We start from the raw sequence: 16,033 nt of genomic DNA, 5'->3' as shown, positions 1-16,033 counted from the left end.
ATGCGGCAACTTGATTTCCGCTTGCGGAAACCCTAGATTCAACTTCCGGCGTGGAGACAGGGAGGATTCCCCATGGTTTCCAACAACAGACAGATTTATCTGAATATTGATTCAAGTAAATGTAGGGAGGAAAAAACATGAAAGATCCGGCGTTACGCATTAAAGATCATCAGACAAAGAACGGGCTGGATTACCGATGATCAGTACCTCTTATACTCCTATATGTAATGTTGAGAGCATAGATATCCGGCTATTGTGACCCTGTCCCATGGTCCGTTTTCATGCAACTTTATCTTCCGACCGACTACTTCTAGGTCAACAGATCCTGTCTTCCCTTTTGAAGGTGATGCGACTTCCTTGTCATGCGGTGTGCTTGACCTTTGCATTATGATCTTTGAAGAATACGCCATTTGCTCCGATTCATATACTCATGCAGCCATTTTGAACAAACACTTCTAATTCAAGACTTCCTGTATTACCCACCTGGGCATGACTTTCATAAAAGGGTTCCCTTCCGACATGTCTGATCGTCTCTACCGCGCCACCGAGAAGGTTAAAGTCATGATGAAGTTGAGACCCTGGTCACCAAAGCGAGAAAAGGAGCATGGTCCTAGCCGCTGCTACCTGATGGAGTTACCCACCGAGCTATTGCTAGAGATCGTATCCCATCTGACAGTCCTTCCGGAGGCTGCTCTGGCGTTGACCAACAGGCGTATGTTCGCGATCTCCGGGGAAATCTTATTCTCAAAGTCTCTCCGTTTCAGTCGAGACTTTGCACCGCTGTTCCACCACTACCGCAACGGACACAACTTTGTGACCCCCCGATGGTCGTTCCTCAACCTGCTGGAAAACAGTCGCTGGAAACTATGTTCCAAGTGTCTGAAGCTTCATCCGCGAGATGCATTTTCGCCAAGAGAGTTGCGACGAAAGCCAGAGAATCGAACATGCAACGTGGGAGATCTTGCAGGCATTGTCGACTTGTGCCCATGCAAGAAGTTAACATACCGCGACAAGCTTGATCTTGTCGATCACGTCCGAGTACGACAAATAACGCTGCAAGCTCTCAAGTCAGAATTTGGGAATGCGGTTGACGATCGCTATTGCTGGCATACATGCACCGAGCAGTATGGCCCTACGGAGCTCAAGACATCCTTGTTCCCAGAACTTGACGAGAACGATCAGCTGGTGATTCGGACTGAATACAAACTCACCACCGAGTCTGGCCAGGTTGGTAAAGAAGAATTCATGACCCCACGATTCGGCTGTGCCCATCGCTCCGTCGACCTATGGCTTTCGAGTGTGCACCAAACAACCGTCTGCCAACTCTTCGACACATTCTGCTCGTCCTGTCAGCGGATTTCCGTCTGCAGTGCGTGTGACACGACACTCAAATGCCCGCGAAAAGCAGTCTTCCATTCTGAAAAGTCTGGCCAAGCCACATATTCGTTTACGACACAGCGATGTCTGGGCGGCACAAGTCCAACGCCGGATCCGGCCTGGGCAGCGCAGAGGATTCATCCAGCGGAACCGTCTATCAGTGTGGACAACTGCAACGAGCTCTGTCCCTGGACGGTGCGGGAACATCCGGCACTTTCCTTTGCACCCAGTATCGAACAGGAAATACTCGATCCTGGAATAGGTAATCAACCCATCAGCCAGCTTTATACGTCCATCAACATGATTTAACGAAATATGACAGCGACAAGAGAAGCCTTAGATGCTTCTGCAAGAGTTTAAGATATGACGTCGCTTTTTTGCGTTCTGTTCTTTGCTCTTTCTGACTTTTGTCAGCGTACAGTGATCTTTCAGCGGGTTACAGCCGATTTGATACCTTTGGTTTATGACTGCACATTCTTTACATTTCCAGGTTTTGTTTTACTTACACAATTCTGTGATTCCTTTATGTGCATGGCTACTTGAGCACATTATGGTGTATATTGTGTGATAAATGAGATAAATGAAATATTTTTAATAATTAATTTGAAGTGTGGTCCATGGCATAAATAGTCAAGTATCCACTGGGCATCTATATATCACCCGGCAATGCGCAGCTCGAGACTAGCTACTACACTTCCGAATTCCCAGAGGTTGCGCAAGGATAAAGGTGCACCTCAAAATACCTAGGTAGCTCTCTACAAGAATGAATATCTTTTCAAGATTGTTCCCATTGGTTCATACACAAAGAATAGCACCGTCGTCAATCGTCGTACGCTATAGATCGTTATCAGCTGACCGCCCGGGGGTTTATCCGGACCGAAAGCCCTGGAGCGCGAGGATCCCATCATCACCACGCGTTTGACTCGAGACTCGACCCGTATGACCTGTGTCTTTATCTCGGGGCGATGAGCTTCCCACCACCTGGGTCTGGCCAGTACCCGCATTATATACCGCCGCCACAGTACCAGCATGGGCAAATGCCCCCGCAGATGCTGTTCAATAATGCAGGTCCTCCGCCATCTCCATACGATGGATATGGCAAGCCGAACATGTATCCCTCGGCCATGATGCCATACCCGCAGTATCCGTCAGTGTATGCGCAACAGCAACAGCATCAACCGCAACCGCAAATGCAACAGGCACATCCACCGCAAACTCCCCCACAGCAGCGACCCCAGTTATCGCAGCAGGCCATTCAACCACGGCCGCAGCCCGTACCACAAATTCTTCCCCAAATACAATCACCTCCTCAACCTCGAGCTCCCCCGCCCCCACCAGCACCGCCGCCGCCTCCCATACAACAGGAAGAGATGCAACACCAATTCGTCAATCCAGCTCAACTGTTTGTACAACAACCTTTACCCACGGCACCACGAACTCGATATACTCAAATTGCTCCCCAGTATAGCGAACCCCAACCACCTCCACCTGCGAGTCCTCCTCTCATACAACCGGCTCATTTGTTAGCCCCGCAACCACCCACGCCTGTCCAAGTTGTCCTACCTTCCATTAGTCCCAAAACCGACATTCAGGCTCCCCGAGGACAGGTTCAGGTGCAAACACCACAGCCCAAATATCAGGACCAGTCCCAACCTCGAGCTCAAGAGAAGCCCAAGCCCAAGCCCAAGCCTAAGCAAATTGTCAAAGCCGAAGCCAACCCACCTCAAATATCTCCCAAAGTACAGCTCCAGCAAATTCAGGCAACTCCTACTTCAACGCCGAAACAGACACCGCCAGCTCCATCACCGGTAACATTTGCTGTGCCGCAAGTGATGATACCAGCTCCTTCGCCAGACATCAAAGCTAGCATGCAAAGTCAAACCCCAAACAAGCAGCCTAAGCCATCTCATGCGGAGAAGAAAAGACCAAGCCAACAGTCCGCCGAGAAGGTTGTGAAACCATCGGCTGCCAAACCCGCCAAACCGCCGGTCGATTATCAGGTCCTGCTACTGTCGTTGGCTGATGAGTACCTCAATGCCGCCCATGCTCGCGGGACAAATATCTCCATGGCTACCAGTGAGACCGAAGTTGATGGGTATTACAAACTAGTTGCTACTGGACTTGGCTGTCTGGAGGCTGTATTGAAGGTTCTCGAATGGATGATTCATAACCATGGGATACATGCTAATTATGTGGCATAGAATTGGCGATTGCAACCCCGAAAAGAAGCCCTTGTTCGCCTTCGATATGCGCGTACATTGTTTGAAGAAACAGACAACGACATTGAGGCAGAGACGGCATTGAGTAAAGGAGTAAGTATTTCAAGTTCCCATTCTGACCCGAGAGTATTAGCTAACTTCAGTAGATTGATCTTTGCGAACGGGTATGTGCAACCGGCACGGACATTGTGTCAGGATCACCACTAACGTTTGTAGAACCGCATGCTTGATCTCAAGTACAGTATGCAGCACCTCCTGGCTCGAATGCTGCACAAAACCAACACCAAAGCTTCCTTGAAAGCTGTTGATGGCATGATCCAGGACGTCGAAGCGTATGTGCAGTTCAAATTCGAAACGAAACTTTGCTAATAAATGTAGATACCGACATTCAGCCTGGGAATATGCGTTCCGTTTCCTTCGGGTCACTCTCTCGCTCTCGTGTACCTCGCATCAAGATTCCGTCCAAGCGTTACATCATCTCCACAAGATTACGGCCATGGCTAGTCGCAATGGCGACCGGGCAGTGTCAGTAATGGCGGCTGTGATTGAAGCTCTGGCGCACCTGCAGCAAGGCACAAGTTCTGATTCCATTGAGCAGGCGCAGCGTGCCGTAGCCGCCGCCCGAAGCCATCAGCTCAATGATGAGCTTCGCCACATACCCCAACTGACAACTTTGATCCAGATGGTCGATATATGCTGCAGTGTTCTTGAGTACGATGTCAATCAATCAGGTCAGAAACTAAAAGTCATGCAAGCATTGATGGACGAGACCCTGAGCGACGGCAACTGGCGGCCGGATGGGTCTTTTTCTGTGCCGCTTGCCGGAAAGTCTGCAGGGCCGTCTTCCATCGACACCGGCGATATACTGCAGGTGCAGAACGGAACATTGCTTCTCAGCTTCAACTGGCTTCCCCAGCACGACCTTTACACCCTTTGCTATTTCCTAAGTTCCATCACACTCAGTGCGAAGAACTCATATGATGGCCGGAAAGCAGAAAAGTACCTCGAAGAAGGACTTAAAATGGTCCAAAGCAGTTTCAGGGCTCCTCAGATAATCCCTGAATCGATGGCTACTGCCAACCGCAGGGTTCAGTGGCGGCAATCCCTATACTGCAACCTGCTACTCCAAAGAGTCTTCCTCGCGTGCTCCCGGACCGACTGGGATCTCGCCAGACAGACTCTCAAAGATCTGAGACAAGTTTTCCAAGAGCTGGGCTCTACTCTTCCCTACACTATCGAGTGTTTGATTGAATATGCTGCCGGCACCATCGCCCAGGCGACAGGCGACCTTGCCACCGCACTGAACATATTCCAATCACCGCTTCTATCCCTCGACCCCGCGACCAGCAAGGCGTCTCGCAACGACACTTGCCGCGATACACGCATCCTTGCTGGCCTGAACACAGTCCTCATCATACGGGACCCAAATCACCCATCGCATTACCTCCTCAACTCGGTCATTGCAAAGCTCGAGCCGTTCTGCCAAGGCACCCCAAATAAGTACATACAAGCGGCTTACTTCTTGGTCTGTGCCACTGTACACTCCGAGTCAACCATCCAAACGAAGCAATTCCTTCAGCAAGCCCTCCAATCTGCCACTGCGATCAGCAACAGCCAGATCACTTGCATGACGCTCACCTTTATGAGCTGGAAGTACTTCCGCGGCGTGGTCGGCGAGCAAGCAGAAAAAAGCGCGCGCGCAGGCAGAGCAATGGCCAAGCGTGCCAACGATCGTCTTTGGGCGAGTGTCACTGATGATATGCTCGCTGAAACCCTCGAGCGACAGGGTAAGGGCGAAGAGGCCCGTGGTGTTCGTGAAGAAGGCCAGCGTTTGGTTGCGAATCTCCCACCTGGTCTCAGGCGTTCGACATAATCTGTTCATCTTTATTGAAGTATCTTGTTTCACGTCGAGTTCGCGTGCGATTTGTTTATGATACCATGACGGCAATTCGGAGGCGTTTATTCCCATTATATTTACGATCAAACTAGGCAAATTAAGCATCATTTGACCATATCTTCAGAACAGGCTTTCAAGTTACTTGCAGTGCCGGTGATAGAATGAACTGATTGAATTCAGTTTAGACATGCATCACCACGAAGCATCGGCCCAAGGATAGCTTCGCTTATAGAAAACATCGAAAACAACAATAACACCCAACATCCATGCGTAATGTACAAACACCATGGTATAAGCCAGTTCCGCTAGAGCGAAGCCAGAAAAACACAAAAAAACACCACCAACTCCATACCCAACACGCCGCAGTGCCCGTAATCCCGATCATTAATATTAAATTTAACCCAGACCAGCCCAGACCCCGCGAATTCTCCGCGCAAGCTGGATATCCTTTTGCATAATTGTGACGCGCTTGGCGTGGATCGCACACAGATTTGTGTCCTCGAACAAATGAACCAGGAATGCCTCGGCGGCTTCTTGCAGTGCCAGGATCGCATGTGACTGCCAACGCAGTTCGGCGCCCGTGTCGGCGGGCAGAAGATCGAGAGCGACTTCGCGAACGAGTCGCGCGAACGGCAGCTTAGCTATGAGGAGGTCGTAGGAGCGTTGGTATTTGCGGATCTCTTTGAGTGCCACGGTGCCAGGCTTGTAGCGGCGGCGGCGGCCTGTGGGGGTTGGATCACCCGCTGGGTTCGTTAGCTTGAGCTTGAGCTCGTGGCGCCGAGTGCAGGTACTCACGTTGGACATCTGCGGCCTTGTTGGCTTTTTGTTTTCCGGGCTTGGATTTGCGCACGGCATTTGGTGAGCCATCGCCATCTTTTGCGATTGGTCTGCGACCTTTGGTCTTTTGTGGGCTATCGGTGGTTTTCTTCTTCAAGATCTTCGCCATCTTCGGTGGCATTGTAGTGGGGGTGTGGGAGAAAAAAAAACAACACCAAGCAATTGAAAGCTAGCCCTAGCAACGAGTATGTCCCTTGCCGAAGAGTGACAGAATCGTCCAATATAGGGAAGTGGGATGGGATTGAAAATGACGGCAATCGCAAAAAGGGAGGCTGGCGAGGGCAATATGAACTATTCGCGTTAGCGTCCCAGCCTCCCGACTTTGACGCGTTGCGCGACGCCAGACCACGTGACGATAGTCCTTATCGCATACGTGGTACTCCCGTACAACTATGAGTGCTGATCAGCCCACTTCTCTCTCTCTCTCGCCATCAGTCCCCTCTTCCAACCATCATGGCGGGCATTTGGGAGAACAATGGACAAGGCCAATTCCCTCTGGAGCAGTGGTTCTATGAAATGCCCCCGGTCACCCGCTGGTGGACAGTAGCAACGGTAGCAACCTCGGTGCTCGTACAATGCCACATCGTGACGCCATTCCAGCTCTTCTACAGCTTCCGCTCAGTCTACGTGAAATCCCAGTATTGGCGTCTGATAACCACATTCCTCTATTTTGGGCCGCTAAACCTCGACCTACTCTTCCACGTCTTCTTCCTCCAGCGTTACTCCCGGCTTCTCGAGGAATCATCCGGCCGTTCGCCCGCTCACTTCGCATGGCTCGTCTTCTATGCCACGACCTCACTGCTCGTCATTTCACCGTTCCTGTCAATACCATTCCTGGGGAGTGCGCTGTCTTCGAGCCTGGTGTATATCTGGGCTCGGCGCAACCCAGACACCCGATTGAGTTTCCTGGGGTTGTTGGTCTTCACGGCTCCATACTTGCCATGGGTGTTGATGGCGTTCAGTGTGGTGGTGCACCAGATTGTGCCGAAGGATGAGATTCTCGGCGTTGTCGTTGGCCATATCTGGTACTTCTTCAATGATGTCTACCCACCATTGCATAATGGCCACCGTCCGTTTGACCCACCGCGTTGGTGGCGCCGATTGTTTGAGTCTGGCCCTGGCTCGGACGAGCGTGCCACTGCAGCAGCTGTCCGTTAGGGTCTTGAGTCGCCATGTGTCGTCATGTTGAGCGTTCTACTTGCCCAGCGCTCGGATGGAAGCAGTTCACAATAGAGCCGGCAGATCCAAGGGCGACTGGGTAGAGAGTGTTGTTGGTATATGTGTTGCCTCGGCCCTCGATGGAGATGGAATTGGACACCTCGTTCAATTGAGATTCATCATTTGTTTAGGCCAGAAACCTCTGACACGATATGGCAATTTCCACCGTCAACAACCATGCACTGTACACGAGAACAGTACATGAGAAATGTTCACGGAGATTGCCAGGGGTACAAGTATCTGAAACGTGCCCCTTGGAACCCTGCCAATGTGATATGTCCGAAAGAAAGAGGAGTTCTATTCATTTTTCGGTTCGACTTTCGAAAGCGTGCATCTGTTTATTTGCCTTGTTGCCTTGGAATAGCCAAAGATACCCGATTCAATTTACTTACGTTGAAAGTAAAGCACATCCACGTATGATTGCGTACGTCGCCATCAGCTTCTGACAGTGCACAGCCGCAGTTGGAAGGCTGCCTCGGTGAGCCCTGAAGTCATTCAGCGGGTCATCGATGTACAGCCTCCAACCCAGCGAGGCACATTGCACAATGGTCGCAAAATTAAAACACATTGTATGGAACATTGGCAACGACGTCAGACCAAGATTGTTTGCCCCGCGCCCCGTGCATCGCAAAAGCAACCCCAAAACGGCCTCATGCTGCGCCGTGAGTCCCACTCTGTATACTCGCACTTCTTTATTTCTCTCAAATGCCGATCAGAGATCACCCCAAGCCTTGCGATAAGACCTGCGATGCTCTGTACTCCGTACTCCACGCGGATTTGACAGATCCCCAAGCCGCAATCTGCCAATCCGTACGGAGTAGTAAGATTACGATATAGATAATTATTACTAGCTTGGGTACATAGTGGAGACGAAGAGAAAGGCGAGAGAAAGGGAAGAGATTACCACCGCGGCCCGCGGAGTAATCGTCATCCACCATTCTCGGGCTAAATGCGGCCGATCAGAGCTCCCGCGTGCACACGGCATCCGATCTGCACCGTCACACTGATATCTCGGGCATGCAGTTGCCTACGGAGTACTCGTACGGAAGTGCTGATTGTTCGGGGCGATGCGCCACGGTCAGATCCAAGATTAGGAATTGGAGATAAAGAGACACGTTTCTATTCTTGGCGCCTAACCGCTAAGAGTGGATCGGTCTTTGAACACCGGGGTATAGCGCAAAGGTGATAGTGATGGAGATATTCCAAGTGCATACAAGTAGTACTATACTCCGTATTATAGTGGTAGTCCAGGTGTCAAAGTCAGTGCAATGCAGGCTATACATTTCCGTAGAGTAGATTAATTCAGAATTCCACTCACGTCATATCGCCGATCGGGAATGAGGAGTTTGGAGAAGAATAGACTAGAAATGCGCCGATCTCACGATTGGCGACATCACACGTGCCGTACGGAATAGAAACAAACCATGACCTCAAAGAGTGACTGAGCTCTGACGACCACGGTGGAGGCGATCCCAACGTACCAGAGCCGCGCAGTGGGCGGATACTGGGTCTCCGCGGATCTGTGCTGCGTTTCCATGGTAATTGAGGAGTTCGTACTCGTACTCTATCTACTGCATTAGGGCTATATTCCACCACACAAATGAATCAATTGTGAAATCAAAATGATAAAGAGAGAGAAAAAAGACTGAAACATACTGTAGAGAGATAACCGTGCTAAAGAAGCTAAAGAAGTAAACATTCAATAGTTGAGGGTGGGGAAGGGTATTATTGTTAGTTTAAAATGCGAATTTTACCCAAAAGATACGAATACGGCTGCCCCGTGCACGCCAACGTCCGTGGAACGAATCGGTGTCCATTCCCTCGTTTCACAATTCGAGACTGTGACCAAGTCCCTTGAACGGTGGATACAAGGTTCCAAGGGAGTCGAGTGGCCATGCCCAGGCATCTGAGGTAAAACCCTGGTAATATAGGCTTGGGAGGCCAATCGAGAGCAGCCTAGCCGACTAGGGTACATTGGCAGTAACTGAGTACGGAGTAGACCAAGTCCGTAGTCCGTAGTCCATACAATGTTTGACTTGGCTTGTGTGAGTGTAAGAGTGTAATGACGAGGAAATAGCCTCGGTTTGAAACTACCTACATGCCTGAATAGGACTAGTGCAGTACCATCGATACCGGCGTTGGCGTGGGGATTTCTTCCCCACGCCCCATTTTACCGTACGATGACGAGTCCTTGCGCCAAACCTAATTTTTTCTTTTGGCGACGGGCAGTGAGTTGTACCTGCAGTCGGAGAAATCACAGTGCGTGCTAGACAGGACTCTGTAAAGTTATGCAAATACACTATGTATATATTTCTTTATCTTTTTTCTCTCTCATTTTATAATATCCTGTATACTAAGAATACCATTGAAGTATAGACATAGGCAGCCGTTAAAAAAGGTTGAGAAAAATCCCCCTGATTGGCCCCCACTCCGGGAACCAATCAGGGGGCTCGGTCAGCCTCAGCCACCCTGCTCAGCCTCGTCAATTATTCGCTGAACCTTCGGTTCCCCTTTGCCAATGTCACTCTCTTTTTTTGCCTTCCCCATTTTCAACACTCTTCTCTCCTTTCTTCTTTTAGATTTAGTCTCCCCACTTCGTCACTCCTTATGCTTTCCAACTAGTCTCCCCTTTTTTTTTTTTCTTTGGGAACTTCGTTTTTTTCTTTGAATGTTGCATCGTTGAAAAGGTCCAAGGTCTCGGCAATCGGTATAGGGTCAATTTGTCGCGTGTCGAGTTACTGTTCACCATGCGTCGCGGTCTTCTGATCTTTCTCCTCGTCAATCTCCTCATCCTCTCCCTGCTCGTGCGCAGCGTGTCCACCCTCCTCTCCCTCTTAGTCGAAGATGCCGCCGCCGACGCCATTCACCGCGCCGAGCTCCCCTCACCCAACTCCAGCCTGATCGAGCAACGCCCGCAAATAATCCCCAAGATCATTCACCAGACCTACAAGAATGAGACCATCCCCGAGGTTTGGGTTGAAGCGCAACAGAGCTGTATCGACCTGCACCCGGACTATGAATATATTGTAAGCGCTTCCGCACCCAGTCAATCCACCTCCGGCTCTAACCCCGTCTCCAGCTCTGGACAAATGAAAAGTCGCGCGACTTTATTGCGGCCGAGTACCCATGGTTCTTGGACACCTTCGATGGCTACAACTACCCCATCCAGCGCGCCGACTCCATTCGGTACTTCGTGCTTGCCCACTACGGTGGAACCTACATTGATCTCGACGACGTAAGTACACGGAACCGAGTGCACCGCGTACACCGCGCGCACTGCATCACGGACAAACTGCTAACCACCACCAGGGCTGCAACCGCCGCTTGGATCCTCTCCTCGCTTACCCCGCTTGGGTACGCCGCACAGCGCCCACGGGTATCTCCAACGACGCCATGGGCTCCGTGCCCCAGCACCCATTCTTCCTGCGCGTGATCGAATTGCTGCAGCAGTATGATCGCCATTGGCTGCTCCCGTACATCACCGTCATGTACTCCACGGGCCCCCTGTTTTTGTCCGTCATCTGGAAGGAATACATGCGCGACAAGCCCAGTGAGGCTGGCCGCGTCCGCATCCTCATGCAGGATGAATACAACAAGTTCTCCTGGAGCTTCTTTACCCATCACCGGGGTAACAGCTGGCACGGCAAGGACGCCCATTTGATTTTCTGGGTAAGTGACAACAAAATTCACATTCATCAACGCAATCAAAGGTTCACCCCGCTAACCGGTCTCTAGATGGGTCAGCACTGGCTGTTCCTGACAGTCTGCGGCTTCTGTATCGCCGGAGTCGTGGGCTTCTGCCTCTGGTGGAGCTACGGCCGCATCATGCTCCTTGGAGCCCAGTACCGCTACCGCTACGCCAAGGTCTCCTCCGGCAGCCCGCGCTTGAATTCTCCCACGCGCCACTCTCGCCTCACGATACCCACCATCTTACGCCGTGTCAGCTTCAAAGAAGACGAAGAACAAGGCGGGGTCACAGAGACCTCGTATGAACTCGGTCGCCGCGATGACTGAGTTGCACAATCTGCATTTGTACAACTTGATCCCTTTCTTTCTGTTGAGCGCATATGCATGGCGGCGCGATCCGGCGGGATCCTGGATTGCGTCGCCTGGAGCAATGGGTTTGCTTTCGAGTTGATGTCCTTTTCCCCTTTCCCCTTTTTATTTTGTGTCTATGATTTGTAAACTTTGTTAGAATTTCGCTTCTTGGGGCTGGACTTGACTCTGGCAATATCTCCAGTGGAGAATGATGAAATAATAAATGTCTCTGAACTATACTATATACTTCACTTTGAATGTGCTGGGTTCGTGAGTAGAGGGATATCTTCCTATAATGTCTAGTTCTAGATATCCGTGGACACCTCCAAATCTATCATCTCATAGACACGGTCTATTCCGGAGCTGATGATACATGGATGACCATTCAGTATCAATTAATTGGTATACCAGTCTGTCCTCGTCCAAATCGCCTTGGGCTTTGACATTCGGCACCCAGGACCTGTTACTTGTTATAGCACAACCTGATATCTATTGTATGTACGGAGTACGAGCAGGGATCTAGGATAATAGTGGAGCTAGTCCGTTTGGGGAGAACTATGAAGTAGTTAACAACCGATCTATACTCTGCTGCTCATTTCTTCTCATCCACGACTGTGGGCGCAGAACCTCTTAATCTTGGAAGTGCTGAAATATCACACCCCGGACTGACCCGATATGTTTGTACTAGAACGATTCTATAGGGCGACAAGCGCATTTGTTTACCTGTCCTTCTGGTTTGTGAGAGATCAGGCCGAGGCCAGTCTGCCTCTGCCGCCCTTTCCATACACATCTGATTCTACTCTATGGGGTATGGAATATAGTCTTCGGAGTCTTCTCTTCCATACTTACACACTCCTTGCAGTGGCTCTCGGTTATTGCGCCCTAGCAAGTGTACTACTAGGCACGCGATACCATCAAATTCCCTCTACAGCATCTTCTCCCCATACTCCGCGTACAGGTATGCTCTGTGAACTTTGCATATTCAAGAAGTGGCGTTGGGATCATTCGGTACAACCTGACACGTCTGAACGCCCGCGTTTCAGAAGCGAAACCCTAGTTCCTCCAATGACAGCTCTCGGGTGCCTTGCATCATAAGAACATCAACCAGATCCTTTGCGCCAAGCTTTATAACTGGCTGTATCATATTGCCCTGGTTGTTCTTGGTTGAGCTTGTTTCAGTACGGAGCACTTTGAACCAGTCATCTTGTTCCTTGGATGTTCTTTGAGATCCGTCCATCTAACATACTTTGCAGCGTAGCATTCTCCGCGTCTAGTCTATGTCATATGCACATACTCACCAAGTTTACTTCTCCCTTTGTCCCATTGGCATTGTACATTGCAAGCCCTTGTTTCAGCTCGCCCCCGTTGAACATGTAGGAGATCTATAAAGACGATCTTGGGTCTCACTGTCTACACTTTGATACTACAGCCCAGGACCACCTTCTCAATACCAAACTATCGCAATTCATCAGAGCCTTATCACAATTTCTCAAATCTAAAATCAAAATGAAACTCCTCCCTCTTACCTTCCTTCTAGCCCTAACCACCGCGGCTCCCATCTCGACCCGCGACACCTTAACAGAGGCCCAACTGATATCCATCGCCCCTAAATCCTCCTCCTGCGATGATGCCCCCGCCGAAGGCGAATGCGCAACAGCCAAACAAGCCGCGCAGTTCACCTCCCAATCTTTCGACACCTACAAGGTGACCTCGAAAGCCGAACAAGCAGCCGTGATCAGTCTGATGGCGTTCGAGAGTGACGACTTCAAATATAACAAGAACCATTACCCCGGTGTTGCCGGTCAAGGAAGTAAGTTTCAGTTGCTCCATATAGCCCGCCAAGTATAAAAACTTACAGATCCAGCGCGCAATATGCAATTCCCTGAATTCAACAAGAAATACGCAGCCTCGATCCCGGCGCTGAAGGACAAGATCGCTGGCGTTTCGGACCCGGCAGATCTGCTGGATCTGTTGAGGAATGATGGAGCCACTGACTTCGGGTCCGGGGCTTGGTTCCTTACTACGCAGTGTTCTAAGGATGTGCGCTCGGCGCTGGCCGATGGCTCTGAGGCCGGGTGGCAGAAGTATACCACCGAATGCGTGGGAACAACGGTCACCGATGATCGAAAGGCGTACTGGCAGAGAGCTGTCAAGGCACTTGGAGTATGAGTTGTAAGACAGCATAGTTCAAGGGCAAGGCGGTTTATTTAGATTTGAAGCTGGTCTTCAACACACGACCGGCGCATGGAATGGAAATATGGACAAATCCCGCAAGATCAACGCCCTCTATGCATAAACTTTTGATTTCTTCTGTTTTTGTTTCTTGTAACCCGCTTTACAAAACACCCTTGGTGCTAACGACGTCACCGGCACCAACGTCGCCAGCAACACGGCGCTTACAGGCGTTGCGAATAGCCACAGCAAGCGCCTTGAACGCGCTCTCTGCGCGGTGGTGGTCGTTATCACCATATGTGCAACCGACGTGCAGAGTCACGCCAGCGGCCTGCGCAAAGCTTTGCAGACCGTGGGTGATCATCTCGGTGCTCAGATCGCCGATCTTCTCGCGCTTGAAGCCCAGGTCGATAACTGCCCACGGGCGGCTGGACAGGTCAATGACAGCCCAGGAGAGGGCTTCGTCGAGCGGGGCGTCACCGCGGCCGAATCGCTCGAGGGATTGACGAGCACCCAGTGCTTGCGTGAAGGCTTCGCCGAGCGCGAGGAATGTGTCTTCTGTGGTGTGGTGGTCGTCGACTGGTTGAGTTAGTATGTGGACTTCGTAGGGGTGGGGCTAGAGGGATATGAACGTACTGTATAGATCGCCCTTCGCGCGGACTGCCAGACTCATGCCGCCGTGCTTGGCGAGAGCGTGCAGCATGTGGTCGAGGAAACCGATGCCGGTGCTGATGGTGATTTGCTGGGTTGGGGTGAATTGGGTGGCATGTTTGGCGTCTTTGTTAGGGAGGATGCCCTTTTTGGCGGCTTCGGCTTCTTGGGGGTCTGTTGGAGCGGGGAAGTGGGTTGAGGGTTCGTAGGGAGGGAGGACTCCGCCGTCGAGGGAGAGGGAGATCTGGATCTTGGTTTCGTTGGTTGCGCGCGAGATGCTCGCGGTACGGGTGGTGAGAGACATGGTGTTGCAATTGACGTTGAGTGCAAGTTCGCAATGGCGGAGGTCCAGCGATATCGGTAATCGCTTTTTGGTTTTATCTGAGTCGCCCGAGTGGAGAATCGTTGTTCCGTGGTGCTTCCAGGGCCGGCGACTCGGGGTTTGCGACATTGCCTGTTGGAACTTGAAGACACTGGCTGGTCCAGAATTGTCATAGCTGTTGAATCTCTGCTGAATTGAGCTGCAGAGTGATCCTCAACGAGACTCAGTACAGGACTCTTGTCTCTACTCCGTACTAGTCATCTCATCTCGGAATTCCGGCTTCGATAAGGCCTATACAATCCAATCGACTCGATTTCCTTCTTGCTTGTCAATCCTTAGTCTTTTGTTCATTGTCCGATACCATGTCATCACCAACCTCCCGAAAAGGCGAGAATGAACCGCCCGAGGAAATCCCCTGGGTGGCCGCTCAGGGCTTCATGACCGGCGTGTTCCGCGTAAGAGAACCCCCAAGTCCTCAACTCCTGCACGAGGACTGACAGAGTGCCAGTTCGGCTCCGTCTCCATTCTAGCACATATGATCTTGAGCCTCCCGCACCCATTTGTCTTCTCCGCACCCACTCCCCCGGCCCACCCCCTCCACGCAACCCCGTCCCCGACTCTCCATCTTCTCCCGCGACTACATCCGCTCCCGACTCTTCCACCGTCCCATAGAAGGATTCTCAAGCTGGATCTCTCCCGGCTCCCGAATCTACCGGGGTCTGACACCGCAATTCAAGGTCTTTATCCAGGTTGGAGCTATGACCCTCGGCGGGTGTATCTGGCAGGAGAAGCGGGTGACGGAATACATTGGTCTGGTGCGGGACCTCAAGCGCGCCGAGCGGCAACAGGCGGAGCGGGAGCAGGGGAATCGTCGATGAAAGACGTCATGGTCGAATATTGGGTGATGTGAATTTGAATTTAAGATCCCTCATCTCCGAGTCTCATTTCCCTAGTCACTAGTTCGGGGAATGGAGCCTGGAGCATGGAGCCCCGTTCGAGGATCCAACGCGATGACGCCAGTCTGGGGAACACATTTCCCCTGGCCCTGTCGATCTATTGGGATCTCCGTTCGCATAGGCCCGAGACGTCAATGAATGCGAGTGTCGATCTATGGAGCGAGTCCAGTGTCGATCAAGGGATGTGTGAGCAGTGAGTACGGAGTACTGAGTACTCCGTACTTGAAACTCGATTGCAGCGAAGCAGAGAAGAGGAAGTACACAAAGAAGCATAAGCCTTGGCGAGCACCATACTACAACAGGAGTAGCTCCAAGCTTTTACTGTACGTTCAAGTACCAGGTACAT

General features: G+C 51.2%; 8 protein-coding genes across 8 annotated transcripts; 6 read left to right on the top strand and 2 right to left on the bottom strand.

Moving 5' to 3' along the window:
* Positions 1–519: 519 nt before the first annotated feature.
* Positions 520–1,686, top strand: N7506_009429 (uncharacterized protein; the record flags this gene model as incomplete). The annotated part of the gene is made up of 1 exon (XM_056958722.1): positions 520–1,686. The coding sequence occupies one exon, from the start codon at positions 520–522 to the stop codon at positions 1,684–1,686; it is 1,167 nt and encodes a 388-aa protein (XP_056808112.1).
* A 454-nt stretch (positions 1,687–2,140) lies between these two features.
* N7506_009428 (uncharacterized protein) lies at positions 2,141–5,469 on the top strand (the record flags this gene model as incomplete). Its single annotated transcript, XM_056958721.1, has 6 exons — positions 2,141–2,170; positions 2,229–3,524; positions 3,579–3,689; positions 3,743–3,760; positions 3,813–3,928; positions 3,975–5,469. 6 exons carry the CDS (start codon positions 2,141–2,143, stop codon positions 5,467–5,469), a joined length of 3,066 nt encoding a protein of 1,021 aa, XP_056808111.1.
* A 420-nt stretch (positions 5,470–5,889) lies between these two features.
* Positions 5,890–6,451, bottom strand: N7506_009427 (histone H3 family protein; the record flags this gene model as incomplete). Its single annotated transcript, XM_056958720.1, has 2 exons — positions 5,890–6,236; positions 6,289–6,451. The coding sequence occupies 2 exons, from the start codon at positions 6,449–6,451 to the stop codon at positions 5,890–5,892; spliced, it is 510 nt and encodes a 169-aa protein (XP_056808110.1).
* A 332-nt stretch (positions 6,452–6,783) lies between these two features.
* On the top strand, positions 6,784–7,488 carry derA (putative ER-associated proteolytic system protein Der1; the record flags this gene model as incomplete). The annotated part of the gene is made up of 1 exon (XM_056958719.1): positions 6,784–7,488. One exon carries the CDS (start codon positions 6,784–6,786, stop codon positions 7,486–7,488), a length of 705 nt encoding a protein of 234 aa, XP_056808109.1.
* A 2,807-nt stretch (positions 7,489–10,295) lies between these two features.
* N7506_009425 (glycosyltransferase family 32 protein) lies at positions 10,296–11,562 on the top strand (the record flags this gene model as incomplete). Its single annotated transcript, XM_056958718.1, has 4 exons — positions 10,296–10,574; positions 10,628–10,783; positions 10,858–11,217; positions 11,284–11,562. 4 exons carry the CDS (start codon positions 10,296–10,298, stop codon positions 11,560–11,562), a joined length of 1,074 nt encoding a protein of 357 aa, XP_056808108.1.
* Positions 11,563–13,092: 1,530 nt separating this feature from the next.
* N7506_009424 (uncharacterized protein) lies at positions 13,093–13,755 on the top strand (the record flags this gene model as incomplete). The annotated part of the gene is made up of 2 exons (XM_056958717.1): positions 13,093–13,396; positions 13,451–13,755. The coding sequence occupies 2 exons, from the start codon at positions 13,093–13,095 to the stop codon at positions 13,753–13,755; spliced, it is 609 nt and encodes a 202-aa protein (XP_056808107.1).
* Positions 13,756–13,921: 166 nt separating this feature from the next.
* Positions 13,922–14,713, bottom strand: his3 (imidazoleglycerol-phosphate dehydratase HIS3; the record flags this gene model as incomplete). Its single annotated transcript, XM_056958716.1, has 2 exons — positions 13,922–14,337; positions 14,395–14,713. 2 exons carry the CDS (start codon positions 14,711–14,713, stop codon positions 13,922–13,924), a joined length of 735 nt encoding a protein of 244 aa, XP_056808106.1.
* A 380-nt stretch (positions 14,714–15,093) lies between these two features.
* N7506_009422 (uncharacterized protein) lies at positions 15,094–15,641 on the top strand (the record flags this gene model as incomplete). The annotated part of the gene is made up of 2 exons (XM_056958715.1): positions 15,094–15,186; positions 15,240–15,641. 2 exons carry the CDS (start codon positions 15,094–15,096, stop codon positions 15,639–15,641), a joined length of 495 nt encoding a protein of 164 aa, XP_056808105.1.
* Positions 15,642–16,033: the final 392 nt, after the last annotated feature.

The sequence above is a fragment of the Penicillium brevicompactum genome (genome assembly GCF_028827555.1).
Source record: "Penicillium brevicompactum strain IBT 35665 chromosome Unknown utg000006l_segment0_segment0, whole genome shotgun sequence".
NCBI classification, from domain to species: Eukaryota; Fungi; Ascomycota; class Eurotiomycetes; order Eurotiales; family Aspergillaceae; genus Penicillium; species Penicillium brevicompactum.
This window is presented reverse-complemented; position numbering and strand designations above follow the sequence as displayed.